This window comes from Lepisma saccharinum, chromosome 17 (genome assembly GCF_977018435.1).
Source record: "Lepisma saccharinum chromosome 17, izLepSacc3.1, whole genome shotgun sequence".
Taxonomy (NCBI): domain Eukaryota; kingdom Metazoa; phylum Arthropoda; class Insecta; order Zygentoma; family Lepismatidae; genus Lepisma; species Lepisma saccharinum.
Window position 1 is genome coordinate 3,291,463 of NC_139245.1, and position 14,851 is coordinate 3,306,313.

A 14,851-nucleotide genomic window follows, 5' to 3' on the forward strand; every position below is an offset into this window, starting at 1 on the left:
GATGGTGGGTTTCAAGATGGCGTCATATGCCCTATAACATTTCCCCCACCCCCATTATAAACCTAATATTTGCGGAACAGTATGCGAGTCAAATTTTATTCGGGTGTCCCCATAATTTTGAACCACTTAGTAGAGCTTCTCAGTGTGCCTATCGAAGAGAAACGTGAACTTGAAACCTAGGCTACAATAACCAAACGAAGGCACTGTAATATTCTGTAATAAACGTTAACAGGGAGACATTTCTATTTCTTGTGCGTATTGCATGCATTATAAGAGAGTTCTCTTACAATTTTCAATTGAGAACCCAAGTCCACTTTTTTGTGAAATTGACTTTTTAGGCTTTTTATGTGTTGGAGCACACGATGAAATAAGGTTAAGTGCAAAAATCTCATTTTGTGATTGAAAAAGAAATTAAAATTTCCACTCCGTCGAAAAAGGTCCTGTTCCCATGGACATGGACTCATATTTCACAGAGGTCCTAGGTATTGCTGATGTAAACCCCGTACCAGCTAACTGTAGACCAGCCGAACGAGAACAAGTCTGTGCGCAAGTAGTGACACGAGACGGCTCCACCAATGAACAGTGAGAGAAACGGGATTGTGTAATGGGCGACGGGAGTTACCCGATTTCCTCCTTTGCTATGCAGCGTTGCAAACTTTTGAAAAGGATAATACCGAACGCACATGGGAAACGGGCTGTATTTTTGTCTGCAGGTCCGTACGATTGGTTTAAGAATTTCTTAGGGAAACATTAGGGATATAACTGCAAGAACAAATTTTGACAAGCCGTGCATTTAGCGTACGGACTAAGGTTTGGACCGTACGTCAGTACATGTACGGTCAGGACCGTAAGGTTGGCAACGCTGTACTTTTACCACTCGATTTTCCTACTCCTCCTCTGCCGATATGCGCAGCCCTGCTCTACAGTTAGCTGGAACAGGGTATAGTGGGTTGTTGCTACTGATATGAAACGTGTTTGCAACTTCAAACAATGCAACCAAGGGAAACTTTGGTCAGAGTTCTATAAACCGAGGTAAAATGTTTCGTGGATGGAGCTATGGTTACCACGCCCGAGGCCGTGCCAAAAAGGGATCTTCCGGAGGCCTCTCTGTGGAACTGGTAGGGGTAAAAAAATCTAAAATGGCGACGATCGAAAAGGTATCCATAGCAAAGGTACAGGGGCCAAAATATCCAAGAAATATGCTTTTCAATATTCCACCGGTGCCGAAAACATGGGTCACTTTATGATTTTTTTTACGCCGAACCTATTTGAGATGGAACAAACCATCAAGTCACGTTGGAAAGAGGAGGTTTCGGGCTATCACGTGGTATTTTTTATTTTGCCGATCCGACCAATAGCAAGCGAGCATATTAACTCATAATAGATTAATGTCTCCGCGGAAAAAGGGCCTGTAATTTTACAATTAAAATAATATTTTATTGAACTGTACTTACATACTATGTCCCAATTTATTTTCGTGCAAAATGCTGGAAATACCTTGTATTATTTGAAATAGAAAAATACTTTCAATAACAAGTTCATTATAACTTTTTTGTGACTCTTGTGAAATTTGGGACTTGGGCCTATTTTTTCATAGAGGTCCTCAATTGTTGCAAACAAGTAAGCACGCTTTCTTTGTGTAACGTTTCTGGAGAACAGAAGCTCCCTTCACTTGAATTCCTAGTTCTGTTTGTGTTGAACCAAATTATTTTCTTTTCAGGAGAAGTTAACCACTTCGAGAATTCTTTTGACGGTCGCTACGACCCCGGGAGCATCTCTCTTGCGTTTTATTCGGGGCTCTTCGCATTTGGGGGCTGGAACTTCCTGAATTTCGTCACCGAGGAACTCCAGGATCCATACAGGTAAGGGCCTCGTTAATAATAATCTAAAAACTAAATTAAACCTATGGAGAAGGGCCAGGGCGTTGTATTCTGCCCAAGTTGTTTTCTGTCTTCCGAGACCGGAGTGCGAAGCGCGGTGCTGATCGCATCACCTCCACAAATAGCCAAGATCCATAGCCCCTTCCTAATATAACAATATTCCAAACTTTTTGTGAGGATTATAATATTAAACTATGTGGATATACGCTGACATGAAGCATAAGGCGCAAAATCGGAAAGTCTAGTTTGGAGAGAAGAACATGCTTACATTAAGGCAGAGAACAATGAATGAATGCGTATAAGAATATATAAGGTAAAGCTACCCCGCACATTGCAACATGTAATTATGGGATATGGTAATACATAATTTAATATTATAATCCTCACAAAAAGTTTGGAATATTGTTATATTGGGCATTAGGTGATAGGCACAGCTTTGGAATACAACAACACATATCTGCCTGTCTGCTGGACATTCTTGTGTTTTCGTCGACATATCCGACCGTGCCTACCACCTTTTTGTCCCTAACATAACAATATTCCAAACTTTCTGTCCCTAAGATAACAATATTCCAAACTTTTTATCCCTAACATAACAATATTCCAAAGTTTTTGTCCCTGACATAATATTACAAACTTTTCGTCCCTAGCATAACAATATTCCAAACTTTTCGTCCGTAACATAACAATATTCCATACTACTCATCCCTAACATAACAATATTCCAAACTTTTCGTCCTAATATGGAAATATTCCAAACTTTTTGTGAGGAGCGTATATCATTCACCTAGCCGATATCCCAACACAATATAATTTGCCGCCAGGAGAGCTCTAAAGCACAAACGTACAGTCACGGACACTGCCGGCTTGTAATGAATACATTGACTTTCAATGGAATCGTTACAAGCCAACAGTGTCCGAGACTGTACACTAGGCTATTCCGGGAATCTCATGCCTGTCTAGTTTGCTGCACTCTTTTTCACTCTCTCTGCACTCACGTGTCTATTTGGTTACAAGGTGCATCATCATCGTCTACTTAATTGATTTGCTGCCATGTAGTGTATTTGGTATCTGCATAGTTTGCACGATATGTTCTGGAGCGGTGCACAGTGTGATGTATGATCACCAATCAAATGGAAGTTGAAAGCAGCAGACAGGAATCTAGGAATTGTATTTTTGTGATGTTTGTGTTATTCCGGCCATCGATTTGTTCACATGTAGAATGTCGTGATACGTTTCCTGGTGCCGTTAGGGCAGTCTCAACATATTCTGTGGAGAATCTCGAATTTCATGAAACTGAACTCGCATTACATCTGTTGAATTGTTGTTTTAAGTATGTACACTTTATGCATAGATGGATCCGAATCGCTGTGCCGTGTGCCTCAGGGAGGCCCGCTCATTGGCGTAACTTGGGTCTAATTTTGAGGGGTCAGAATCGAACTTGCGGTTCAACTTTGGTGCTAAATAACTGTGATATTTGCGAAATAACAAATATTACTCTTAATTACTTTTCTCCTCAGGTCCGAGGATGTTATGAAAAGTACTATTAGCTTGAATGAAACTGACAATTTGGGCAAGTGCTCCCCCGCCCTTTTCCCCCGCCAAGTTACGCCGATGGTAAAAGTAGCAAAGTGATGAAGTGTTTAAAATCCACAGTAGAGTAGTGTCCCGGGTTCTGCGCCCGAAAATGGGGCTCCGTGGGGCTCGCAGTGTTGCCAACTCCTCACTCGAAAAAATCACCAAAGTTTTTGTTTTTGGGTATAACCTAACCTCAAGCAAGAAGCTGGCAACACTGCGAGAAAGCCTCAAGCAGTGTTGCCAACTCCTCACTCGAAAAAATCACCAAGGTTTTTGTTTTTGGGTATAACCTAACCTCAAGCAAGAAGCTGGCAACACTGCGAGAAAGCCTCAAGCAGTGTGGCCAACTCCTCACTTGAAAAAATCACCAAGGTTTGTTTTTGGGTCTAACCTAACCTAAAGCAAGGAGCTGGCAATACTGCTTGAGGCTCGCCTTGCAGCGTGGCCAGCTCCTCACTCGAAAAAATCACCAAGGTTTGTTTTTGGGTCTAACCTAACCTAAAGCAAGGAGCTGGCAATACTGCTTGAGGCTTGTTCTGCAGTATTGCCAACATCTTACTCGAAAAATCACCAAGGTTTTTATTTGGTCTAACCTAACCTAAAGCAAGGAGCTGGCAATACTGCTTGAGGTCTGCCTTACAGTGCATAAAGCAATTTGCCAACCTACTGGTACTTTTGCCATAGCTTTTTTTTACAAAAAAAAAGAGAAAGGAGAAAAAGAGAGAGAGGGAAGAGTTAAACAACCGACAGTATTACCAACACCTACCTACAGCTTTTTTTACTTGGCAAGGGCTATTTTGCTTGAGGCTTAGCCAATTTATATACTGACGTAACATACACACACTAGGCAAGAAGAGCCAGCAACAAATATATACTGCCGTAAAAGAGAGAGGGATGGATGGATGGCAACACAGTATGTGTGTGCGTGTGTGTGTATAATATGTAGTATTATTAACTAGATTGTGTTGGCAACCCACCTACAACTAAAAAAGATAGAGATGCCAATGTTGCTGTAAGATGAAGAGAGAGACCTATCGTGACCTTTGTAAACCTCTCTCGGGGGGAAACACGATGTGCTATACACACGTGCGCGCGCTGGCGCTTCTCATTATTTTCGTATTGTGACGCAAACAAACAAATAAATAATTGTTGTTTTTTAGGATGCCTGGCCCCTATAACCTCGCCAGGGTGCGTGGTGCCCAACCAAAAAAAAGTAAAAGGTTTTCTAACGGCTGCGGTTGTAGATTACCGCACCTCTGTAGGGTTTCACGTGTTTTTTTTTGTATGGTAGTGGTGGTGCCGGCAATAGTGGGTGGGTTAATTGTTGTTGTAGTATTTTGGTTATTTGGCAGAGTGCTGCTGGTAATTGGAGGAGTTAGCGTGGGAACGTGAGGCAGTGGTGTCTGATTGTCTTCTGCGTTATTGTTCCCACCCGAAGGTCTGCTCCGCCCAGTTCCGGTCGGTTTTTTGTGCGGGTGGCCTCGTGGGTATTGCGTTGTTTTCGCCGCCGGGCACGCCAGGGACGCTCGGGTATTGTTCAACATCTGGCGAATCCGGGGCGTGATGCACGCCAGGGTTTTTGTCTGCTTTTTTCGCTATTCTTCTTGCTGGATTTTCTATAGTATGCCAAGGTGACCCATATTATGACGACTACAATGCAGAAAATTCCAAAGGCTGCGATCCAAATCATGATGGACGGGTGTGTTGTTTTTTTGTTATTATTTATCGTCAAAGGCCCTGTACACGTAACTCGAACCAACCTTGGAATTTTAGCTACCGACAGGTATAAGTTTCTATTAGAAACCCCGCGCACATCAGTTGCAGTCGAGTATTGCTACTGGGTAGTCGCATAAAAGTGTACGCTATACCAAGTGTAATATCAAGTGTAATAGAAACCGAATTAGTTTGGTCTGTCAGGTGAGTACCATATCAGCATAAGTTATACGCACACAAGTTGCTTGACCAGCTATAAAACTAAAATTTACGCAATTATACTACTGTTTTTGTGTGTGTTAAATTGCTAGCAGCTTTTTGTAGGTAAGTTTTGTTTTTTTGTTATTTTTTTTGCATGTGTGTGTTAATAATAATTGCGAGCAACGTTAGTGAACAGAAAGTGTTGTTTTTGATTAAACAATGAAATTACGCTAAACAAAAAAATATGAGCATATATAACATGTGCTTGAAAAGAATCCACTTCCACTGGGTATCGAACTTGAAGTTTACAATTATACAAGTGTACAGGGGAAACTTTATTTTTTTGAATTTATTGATACTCTCGATTGGATTTTGTTGTTTTAAGTCTATTTTATACATAGTAAGGCTAATCGAAACTGGGCCTACAGTGGGATCCGAACCACCTCCGTCGGGTATCGAACTTGGAGTTTACAATTATACAAGTGTACAGGGGGAAACTCTATTTTTTTTTAATTTGTTGATACTCTGGATTGGATTTTGTTGTTTTAAGTCTATTTTATGCATAGTAAGACTAATCGAAACTGGGTCTACAGTGGGATCCGAACCACCTCCGTCGGGTATCGAACTTGGAGTTTACAATTATACAAGTGTACAGGGGGAAACTCTATTTTTTTGAATTTGTTGATACTCTGATTGGATTTCTTGTTTTAAGTCTATTTTATGTACAGTAAGGCTAATCGGGACTAGACCTACAGTTTTTTTTAAAGTAGAATCCGAACCACTATATACTTTTATCGGGTTCGAACCTAGGACCTCTTGATTACAAGGCAACAACACAACCACAGCACTATCGAACCCTAGTAAATATGTAGGAAAAAACAACAGTATATACATAATCCAAAGTTGCGTGGTTCTAGGTCCCATAGGAACCAAGAAAATCAATGTCTTGGAAAACATCTTAAGATATTTGTCTTAATCTTTAAGAAAGTCGACTTCCGGTCTGTCAAGATGTTACTTCCGGTCTGTCAAGAAAATTTTCTTAAGACATTTGTCTTAAGATGTTTTCCAAGACATTGATTTTCTTGTCTCCTAATTGACCTAGGATGATGATTTTAGGTTTGTTGGATAGGATTTGACGAAAACTATTCGACTAGCAAATAAAATCGATTCCACCCCCTCAAGTTTCGAAAATATAGACAATTTTTTTATTTTTTGAGAAACTTGATTTGCTGGCTTAGTTTTTACCCTATTTCGAAAATTTTAATGATATTTGATAAAAAATTGAATGTACTCTACAACCTATTGGAAACATAATGATTAGTGCTTACTGTTTTCGAGTTATTTTAAATTTAAATTTCAAGATGTAATTTCTAAGTTGTTTTGTAACTCGTAAACTATAGGTCGTAGAAAACCCATTCTTGTTTTATCTGCTATTGCCCGACGAATACTATAAACACAAATAATGTTTATTGTTTGATTTAAAAAAATAAAGATCGAAAATAATTTTGTTTTCTGAAAATAAAAAAATGTGTGTATGGAAAAAAAATACAATTGTGTAATTTTTTTATGATGTAGGTTTGCATGTAAAAATAAGTATACCTGAAAGTTTTAGAATTTCAAAATAGCTATATATATATATTTGCTATTATATCAGCCAAAATAATAGAATATATATAAACAAGAATATTTTCATAGTTTCATACCTCTACTAGATTGGTGGAAAAATATACTAATGGGCAATAAAATCTGAAGAAAATTTGTGTCTAACAAAAATAAACTAAATAGAATTACACATGCATACAATATTTATTGTGTTTTTTTTTCTATCTACAATTATATTTTTCTTATATATATTTTTTATTTTTTTATAGAGTTGATTAAAGCACATATTTGAGGAAGGCAACACCACCCATATATAAATAAACATACCCCGAAAAAATGCGCTCCATGAAAAGTTGCCCTGTGTTGAAAAGAACTATATCGAGCAAACATTTTGCAAGACATTGTCGCACCTGCGTGCCAGGCCAGCATTTGGCTGCCACCGAACTGTGTTCCGGATGCAATAAACACATTACAATTGCATATGTCAAAAAGCATAAGCTTACTTGTTTAAGCACAAGTACATCTGGGGCTCAACCGTCGACCAGCTCAACCAAGAGGAAGGCAGAAGCAGCCTCCATCAATGCACCACCCGCCAAATGCGTCAAGCCTGCGATAAAAGCGAACCAGTCTGCTTTCCAGCGTTTATTAGAGAACTTTCCCCTTACTTCGGAGGGCTCATGCGACGTGCGCAGTTTTTTGGAGAACGTGCAAGCTCAAATTATTTCTATCCTCGGCGATGCACTGGCTACGCACTCTACTAAATTCTACGCATCGCTACGTTGCTGGTACAAGAAGCCGTCTGATGAAATTTACAGCTTCTGCCACAACACCAAGGCGAAGACGCTGCATCTGGCGGATGTCGACAACCTCGAGGTCATCTACAACAAGTTTGTCGAGGAGCTGCTGGCAAGGCAGGAGGAACATGAAGCTAAGGGCTCGGGGGGTTCGCTGTGTGGGGAGCCTCACGAACTGCGCGTCAAACTTTGCAAGTTTGTGCCTCTCTCCGCCTCCAGCTACGTCCCCTTACCATCTGCCATCGCGGCAAAGAAGGCTGTCCTGAACATTCAAAACAGTGACGCCAAGTGCTTCATATGGTGTGTGCTTGCAGCGTTGCACCCTGTCGACCGGAAAAACCATCCACACCGAGTTAACCACTACCTACCCTACGAGCCAGAGCTGGAAGATGCCATTGCTGTGATCGACTACCCGGTGGAGGTCTCGGACATTCGCAAGTTCGAGGCCCGTACACGCAACCCTCGGTTGGCCATCAACGTTTATGGCCTCACCGACGAAAATGTGGTGTACCCTATCCGGGTGAGCGACGTAGACGACGGCGGTGCGCAGGAAATTTATCTTCTGCTCATCAAGGACGAGACCCATCACCATTACACTCTCATCCGTTCCCTCTCTCGGCTTGTTTCGAGCCAGCTGAGCAAAGACAAAACCCACATAGAAGTTTGTCCCAGGTGCTTGTCTATATTTCGTAATCGAGAACGGCAGGATTACCAGCGCATCAGAGGTCCCAACATCGCTGCCGAGAAGCTCGCTAACCACAAGCTCTACTGCAAAGCCAACGAGCCTGGGGTGGCAGACTTGCCCGAACCTGGTACCGTGGAGCGTTTCCACATGCACGGTGCCATGGTGGAGCACCCCGCTATCATCATCGCGGATTTCGAGGCCTTCCTCAAACCCCTGTCCACTTGCGATCCCGATCCCGAAGTTTCCTCCACCACCCCTTACCAACTCCACGAGGCATCCAGTTTCGCATACGTTGTGGTGCGACGGGACCAACACATTGCCCCCGAGCCCTACGTGTATCGCGGTCCCGACGCAGCCAAACACTTCCTCGAGAGGATGGTTGTCGAGGCCATCGAGATAGGGAAGGTGCTGTTGACCCCCAAGTCTATGCTCCCACTGTCCCCCGACGATCAACGTAGACACGAGGAGGCTACTACCTGTCCTGTGTGCACCTGTGAGTTTAGCATCAACAACCGTAAAGTCCATCACCACGATCACTTTAACGGTAGGTACGTTGGTCCTTGGTGCAACGACTGCAACCGCTTGGCCCGGGACCCGCGCTTCATCCCTGTGTTTTTTCACAATGGCTCGGGGTACGACTTTCACCACCTGATCAAGCATCTTGGATACGACAATGCAAGAATCAATATCCTGGCACAAAACGAGGAGCGTTATATTAGCGTCAGCAAGTGGGTGCCGATCCCCAACTCAAAAAGCAGGAGCATCGAGCTTCGCTTCCTCGACTCCCTGAGGTTCCTCCCGGCCAGCCTCGATGCTCTTGCGGGGAAGCTGAGCAACGAACAAATGCTTATTACCTCTGCAAATTTTCCAAACTTGGACGCCGGTCTTTTCAGGCGTAAGGGGGTCTACCCCTACGAATACGTCACCGACTCTACCAAGTTTGCGGAGACGTCGCTACCTCCCCAGGCGAAGTTCTACAGTCAGCTACGAGGCTCGAACATCAGCGACGAAGAATATCATCACGCCCAGTCCATGTGGCGCGAGCTGGGTTGTCGAACTCTCGGAGACTACCACGACGCCTACCTCAGACTTGATGTGACGCTCCTCGCCGACGTGTTCCAGACGTTCCGGGCGACCGCAATGAACATCTACCACCTGGATCCCGCCTACTTCTATAGTCTCCCCGGACTGGCGTGGTCAGCCATGTTTCTGGTGACGAAAATCAAGCTGGAGCTTCTTTCGGACGTAGACATGGTGCTGTTTGTGGAACGCGCCGTACGGGGTGGAATGGCCCAGGTGTCGCAACGGCACGCACGCGCCAACAACCATCACATGGCTACTGGCTACGACTCCACCCAACCGTCAAGCTACATCATGCACACGGACGTGAATAACTTGTACGGGCACTCCATGATGCAGCCACTCCCCTTTAGAGGGTTCGAGTGGGCTGATCCTTCCAAATTCGACATCGAAAGCTTCGGCGATTCGGAACATGGGTTCTTCGCTGAGGTGGACCTTGAGTTCTCCGAGAAGCTGCAGGATTTGTTCTGCGATCTTCCCCCTGCGCCCGAGTTTAAGTGTCCACCCGATTCCAACCAGAAGAAGCTCGTCATGGATTTTGAACCTAAGAAGAATTACGTTCTTCACTACCAGAATCTCCGGTGGTTGATGCAGCAAGGGGTCACAGTCCGCGCAGTTCACCACATCCTCAAGTTCGAGCATTCTCCGTGGTTGCACCCATATATCGAAGTCAACACCAAACACCGCACCGCAGCCACGTCCGAGCTTGATAAGGATTTCTTCAAGCTTATGAATAATGCGGTGTTTGGCAAAACCATGGAGAATGTACGGAATCGCGTGGACATAAAATTGGTGACGAGGAAAGAGCGATGTCGTCAGCTTGTCGCAAGTCCATTGTTCAAGTCTCGAACAATCTATAACGAGCAGCTGGCTCTGATTCACATGAAGCAAGGTGTGGTGAAACTCACCAAGCCCATCTACGTCGGAGCTACTGTTCTGGATCTGAGCAAGCTTCACATGTTCGAGACGTATTACAACATATTACGTCCACACTACGGTCACGACATCTCGCTTCTCTACACGGACACGGACAGCTTGGTGTACCACGTTCGCACAGCCGACGCATACGGGGATATAGCCACAGTTCCATCTTTGGTTAACCTCTTTGACACGTCAGGCTATCCCCAGCCAAACCGATACAAAATCCCGACTCGCAACAAAAAAAAGCCCGGCAAACTCAAAGACGAGAAGGACGGAGACGTGATTCTCGAGTTTGCAGGTCTTCGCGCCAAGGCCTATACCATCAAAGCCGAGGGCGGCGTTACCAAGAAGGCCAAGGGTGTCGGCAGACAGGTGGTTCGGGAGCATCTCACATTCGAGGACTTCGTGGATTGCCTCAAGACCAAGTCGTCGGTTCTAAGAGCAGAACAGCGCATCCAGAGCGTCGACCACCAACAAAGTGAGGAAGATTGCCCTGGATCCCAACGACGACAAGAGGTGCGTTCTCCAATGTGGAATCCACACACTGCCGTGGGGACACTATCGCTTAGCAGAAAGCAAAACCTGCAACATATGCCCATCTTCAACAGAAGATTCATAAAACAACAAAAACAAAAACAAAAACAAAAAAAAAAAATCATTTTGTTAGTCATTACAAAAAAAAAACACTGACTGTTATTACAAAAAAACTTTGACCGTATTTTAAATAACCAGCATACCTATGAATCTCTTTGGTTTCCGAAAACAAACCAACATGGAGACTGTACACCGCGCGACGACAGATCATGAATTTCTACCTTCCATGTTAACTAAACTCAACGGTCTACTGATTGTTCACCTTAACAGCATTTGGACGAAATTGGATGACGATGTAGGCAAGATGTTTTACGTCTTCAACAACAATTTACATTTTTACGAAATTCCGATCGATGGAAAACTTCAAATCACCGTGAATCCGGAAAACGTAGGCGAAATCAAAATATCTACCGGCAAGAACATTTTTCGAATCAAGCACGACAAGATGCTTTCTAACATTACGTACGATGTTTCTGCAGGAGATTGTTTATACGTGGAACTCCTAGGAGATTACGACAAACTCATTCCTCTCTTCGTTGAATTACGAATCGTGTATCCTATTATAAATAACCGTTAACCAAAATGCCTAACGACATTTTCGGCCACACCAAACGTGTAGACCACGCAGAAGAGATTCTCATGTTGGACGTCCGAATTAAAAAGTTGAGGAGCGATTTGATCGCTTTGCAGGAGACCTTAAACAAAAGTTTAGAGTCGGAGATCGCTACGCTCCAAACGCAATGTCTCGACCCCATTCTGAAAATCGATTCCGAACTGAAAACGCTCATAAAAAATTATGTCGACGTACCTTCTTACGACAATGTTCAAAATATACAGTTGAGCGTGGATAAGCTTCAAAATGATTTGGCCAAATTGCAGCAATTTCAATCGAAAAATGAAGATTTGGAAAAATTGAAACTCGAAATCGAAGAACGAACTTCGGCAATCGAAAAGAATTTCTCTGAACTTCAAACCGTCGTGAAGGATATTGATGTAGAACGCTTGCATGTTGTTGTTTCCAAATTACAAGAAGAATTCGCTGGCACGTTGGAAGAAATTAAATCCAAGTTACAAACTTTGGAAGATACCATGACGAACCTACCATCGTCAGACGAACTGCAGGTCATCGGCAAAAGCGTCGCGAACATAAAAATTCAATTGGAGGCTTATCAAGATTTCGAACACATTCAAACCACCATCGCTACGCTTCAGGCGTCTCTGGAGTTGATCAACGAAGAAATTAAAAATATTCACGCTGAAGCACGTGCGTTGACGAGCATACATGACACGTTGAGCACGGTTCAGCAGAAGATCGAATATTTAGAAAATTTGAACGTCGAATCGAACCTTGCTCATTTTCATCACGTACTAGACAACATACAGGGTGACTTGGAATCGTTACGGACGAGCGTACCTTCGAGCGAAGATTTGGAAAAATTGAAAACAGCGGTGACGGCACTATCCGATTCGAGCGACGTCAAAAGTTCATTGAGCGATCTCGAGAGTAGGGTGGCCAATCTCCCCACCTCAAAAGAATTACACGCTTTGAAAAGGAGCATATCACGTATGCTAAAACGACTAGAAACGGAAACAGCGAACGTGGAACAGATTCGAGACGAACTTGCTTCGCTGGTGTCGACGCTGCCCACTTCGCAGAGCGTCGCCGACCTTCACACGCAGTTTACCGAGATGCGAAGCATCGTGAACGATCTTACCGAGAAAAGTTCGAAATTGAATCAAGTCGAGAACCTTCAGAGTATCGTCGTCAACATCAGAGATCAAGTTGGAGTGCTGGAATCCACGCAGGAATCGACGCTGGCCTCTTTCGGTGCAAAGTTGCAAGAACTCAACGAAAACTTCAAGCAGTTGAACGTGGAAGTGAAAATCAAGCCGTCATTTTCTTCAGTAACGGATACCATCGTCGAACATTTGTTGCCCGTACAAAATACACTGGGACAGCTTCACAGCAACCTCGTTAGCGTCGATACTAAATTCGCTAAACTGCATTCTCTGCAAGCCATCGAAATCAACAGCGTACCCAATCAACAAAGAATCTCCACGTTCGTCGAAGGTAACAAACTGTACATGTTACATCCTTATCATCCGTACTACAAGTTTCTCCTCGATGGCACGATTCAGATAAATGAATTTTCGTACTGGTCGCACGGCAGAAAAGCTAGCGTTCCCACCATGACCTTGATATCGAATCGTGGTGTCCAGAAAGCAGGAAACATTCCTCTGGCACGTTGGAACGAAACGCGCAACATATATGAAATACACGAAGACGAAGATCTCACCGTTTTTGACGTGAGTGCCGGCGATAAGCTGATCATTCAAAACACGAGCGAAGTGCCACCCTCTTTGAATCCCATCACGCTGGTGCTTCTCTTCAAACGTAATCTCTAAAAAATGTCTAGGCAAGCCATCGTCGAAGAATTGCATAAACCTGCACGTCGCAACTACGAACGTTTAGCTGTGGTAACCAAGGGAATCGATGACCTCTGGCAAAGTGACCTCGTGGAGATGAGTAGCGGCAATCTAAAAAATGTGCATAAATTGAACAAGGGCAACAAGTACCTCCTCACCGTCATAGACACGTTTTCGAAATTCGCATGGGCTCTACCTTTGAAAGCCAAAACGGGAACATGCGTCACGGAAGCATTCAAGACAATTTTTCGCGAAAGCAACAGACGACCTCGGTTTTTGCAAACAGACAAGGGGAAGGAATTTTATAATGCCGTATTCCAAAAGTTTATTCGGAAACACGACATTCGACATTATTCAACCTTCAGTCACATCAAAGCCAGCATCGTGGAAAGATTTAATCGAACCTTGAAAACACACATGTGGAAACAATTCACGCTTCGAGGAAATTACAAATGGGTCGACATACTGCCGGAACTCGTCGACACCTATAATGATACGGTACACAGAACGATAGGCATGAAGCCAGCTGACGTTACGAAATCTGACGAGCAGCGTTTAATTTCTACAGTTTACTGTCCAAAGTACACTCCCACGACTACCAAGAAATCAAAATTCAAAATTGGAGACCAGGTGAGGATCAGCAAATTCAAACGCACCTTCGAGAAGGGGTTCACAAAAAATTGGAGCACGGAACTTTTTACGGTGGTTCGAGTTTTACCCGGAAACCGACACACGTATATAATAAAAGATAGTAGCGGCGAGATTTTGAAAGGAAGATTTTACGAAGAGGAACTCTCTAAAACAAAACATCCCGACACGTACCTCATCGAGAAAGTATTGCGTAGGAAAGGCGACAAACTGTTTGTCAAATGGCTAGGACTTCCGGAAAAGAGTTGGATCGACGCGAACGAAGTGATCTTGTGAGTACGTGGAACGTGGTGAAGCGTCTACCGGATTCGGAAAGTCAAACAAAAAAAAAGAACGGCGAGTTGCTTCCCGACAGCATCCGCTGTCTGATCGTAGGTCCTTCGGGGTGTGGGAGAACAACACTGCTCGTGGACAATTTTCTCCTCGCACCGAATTGGTTAGATTGGAAGAGCAGGCACCTCTACGTATTTTCGAAAAGTTTGGAGCAATCCAAATACCAGCAACTGATGAAACTGTACGATGGTCTGGACATTGCAACGTTCTCTTCGGAAATAAAGCCACTCGACGATTGTCGTGAAAATTCAGTCGTGTTCGACGATGTCATCCTGGAAAATCAAAATGAAATTCGCAATTTTTTCACGCAAGGTCGTCACAAAGGAATAGATTGCTTCTTCCTAGCTCAAACGTTTTCCAAAATTCCAAAACAGTTAGTACGCGACAACGCTAAT

The 14,851-nt window shown here is 43.6% G+C and overlaps 1 protein-coding gene across 1 annotated transcript in view; it reads left to right on the plus strand.

The window, feature by feature from the left end:
* JhI-21 (Juvenile hormone Inducible-21) overlaps window positions 1-14,851 on the plus strand; it is a 102,972-nt gene that overhangs the window by 43,943 nt on the left and 44,178 nt on the right. The window contains exon 3 of the mRNA XM_083138448.1: window positions 1,721-1,862. Within this exon, the coding sequence (XP_082994574.1) occupies window positions 1,721-1,862 (142 nt within the window). The remainder of the gene's footprint in view (window positions 1-1,720; window positions 1,863-14,851) is intronic.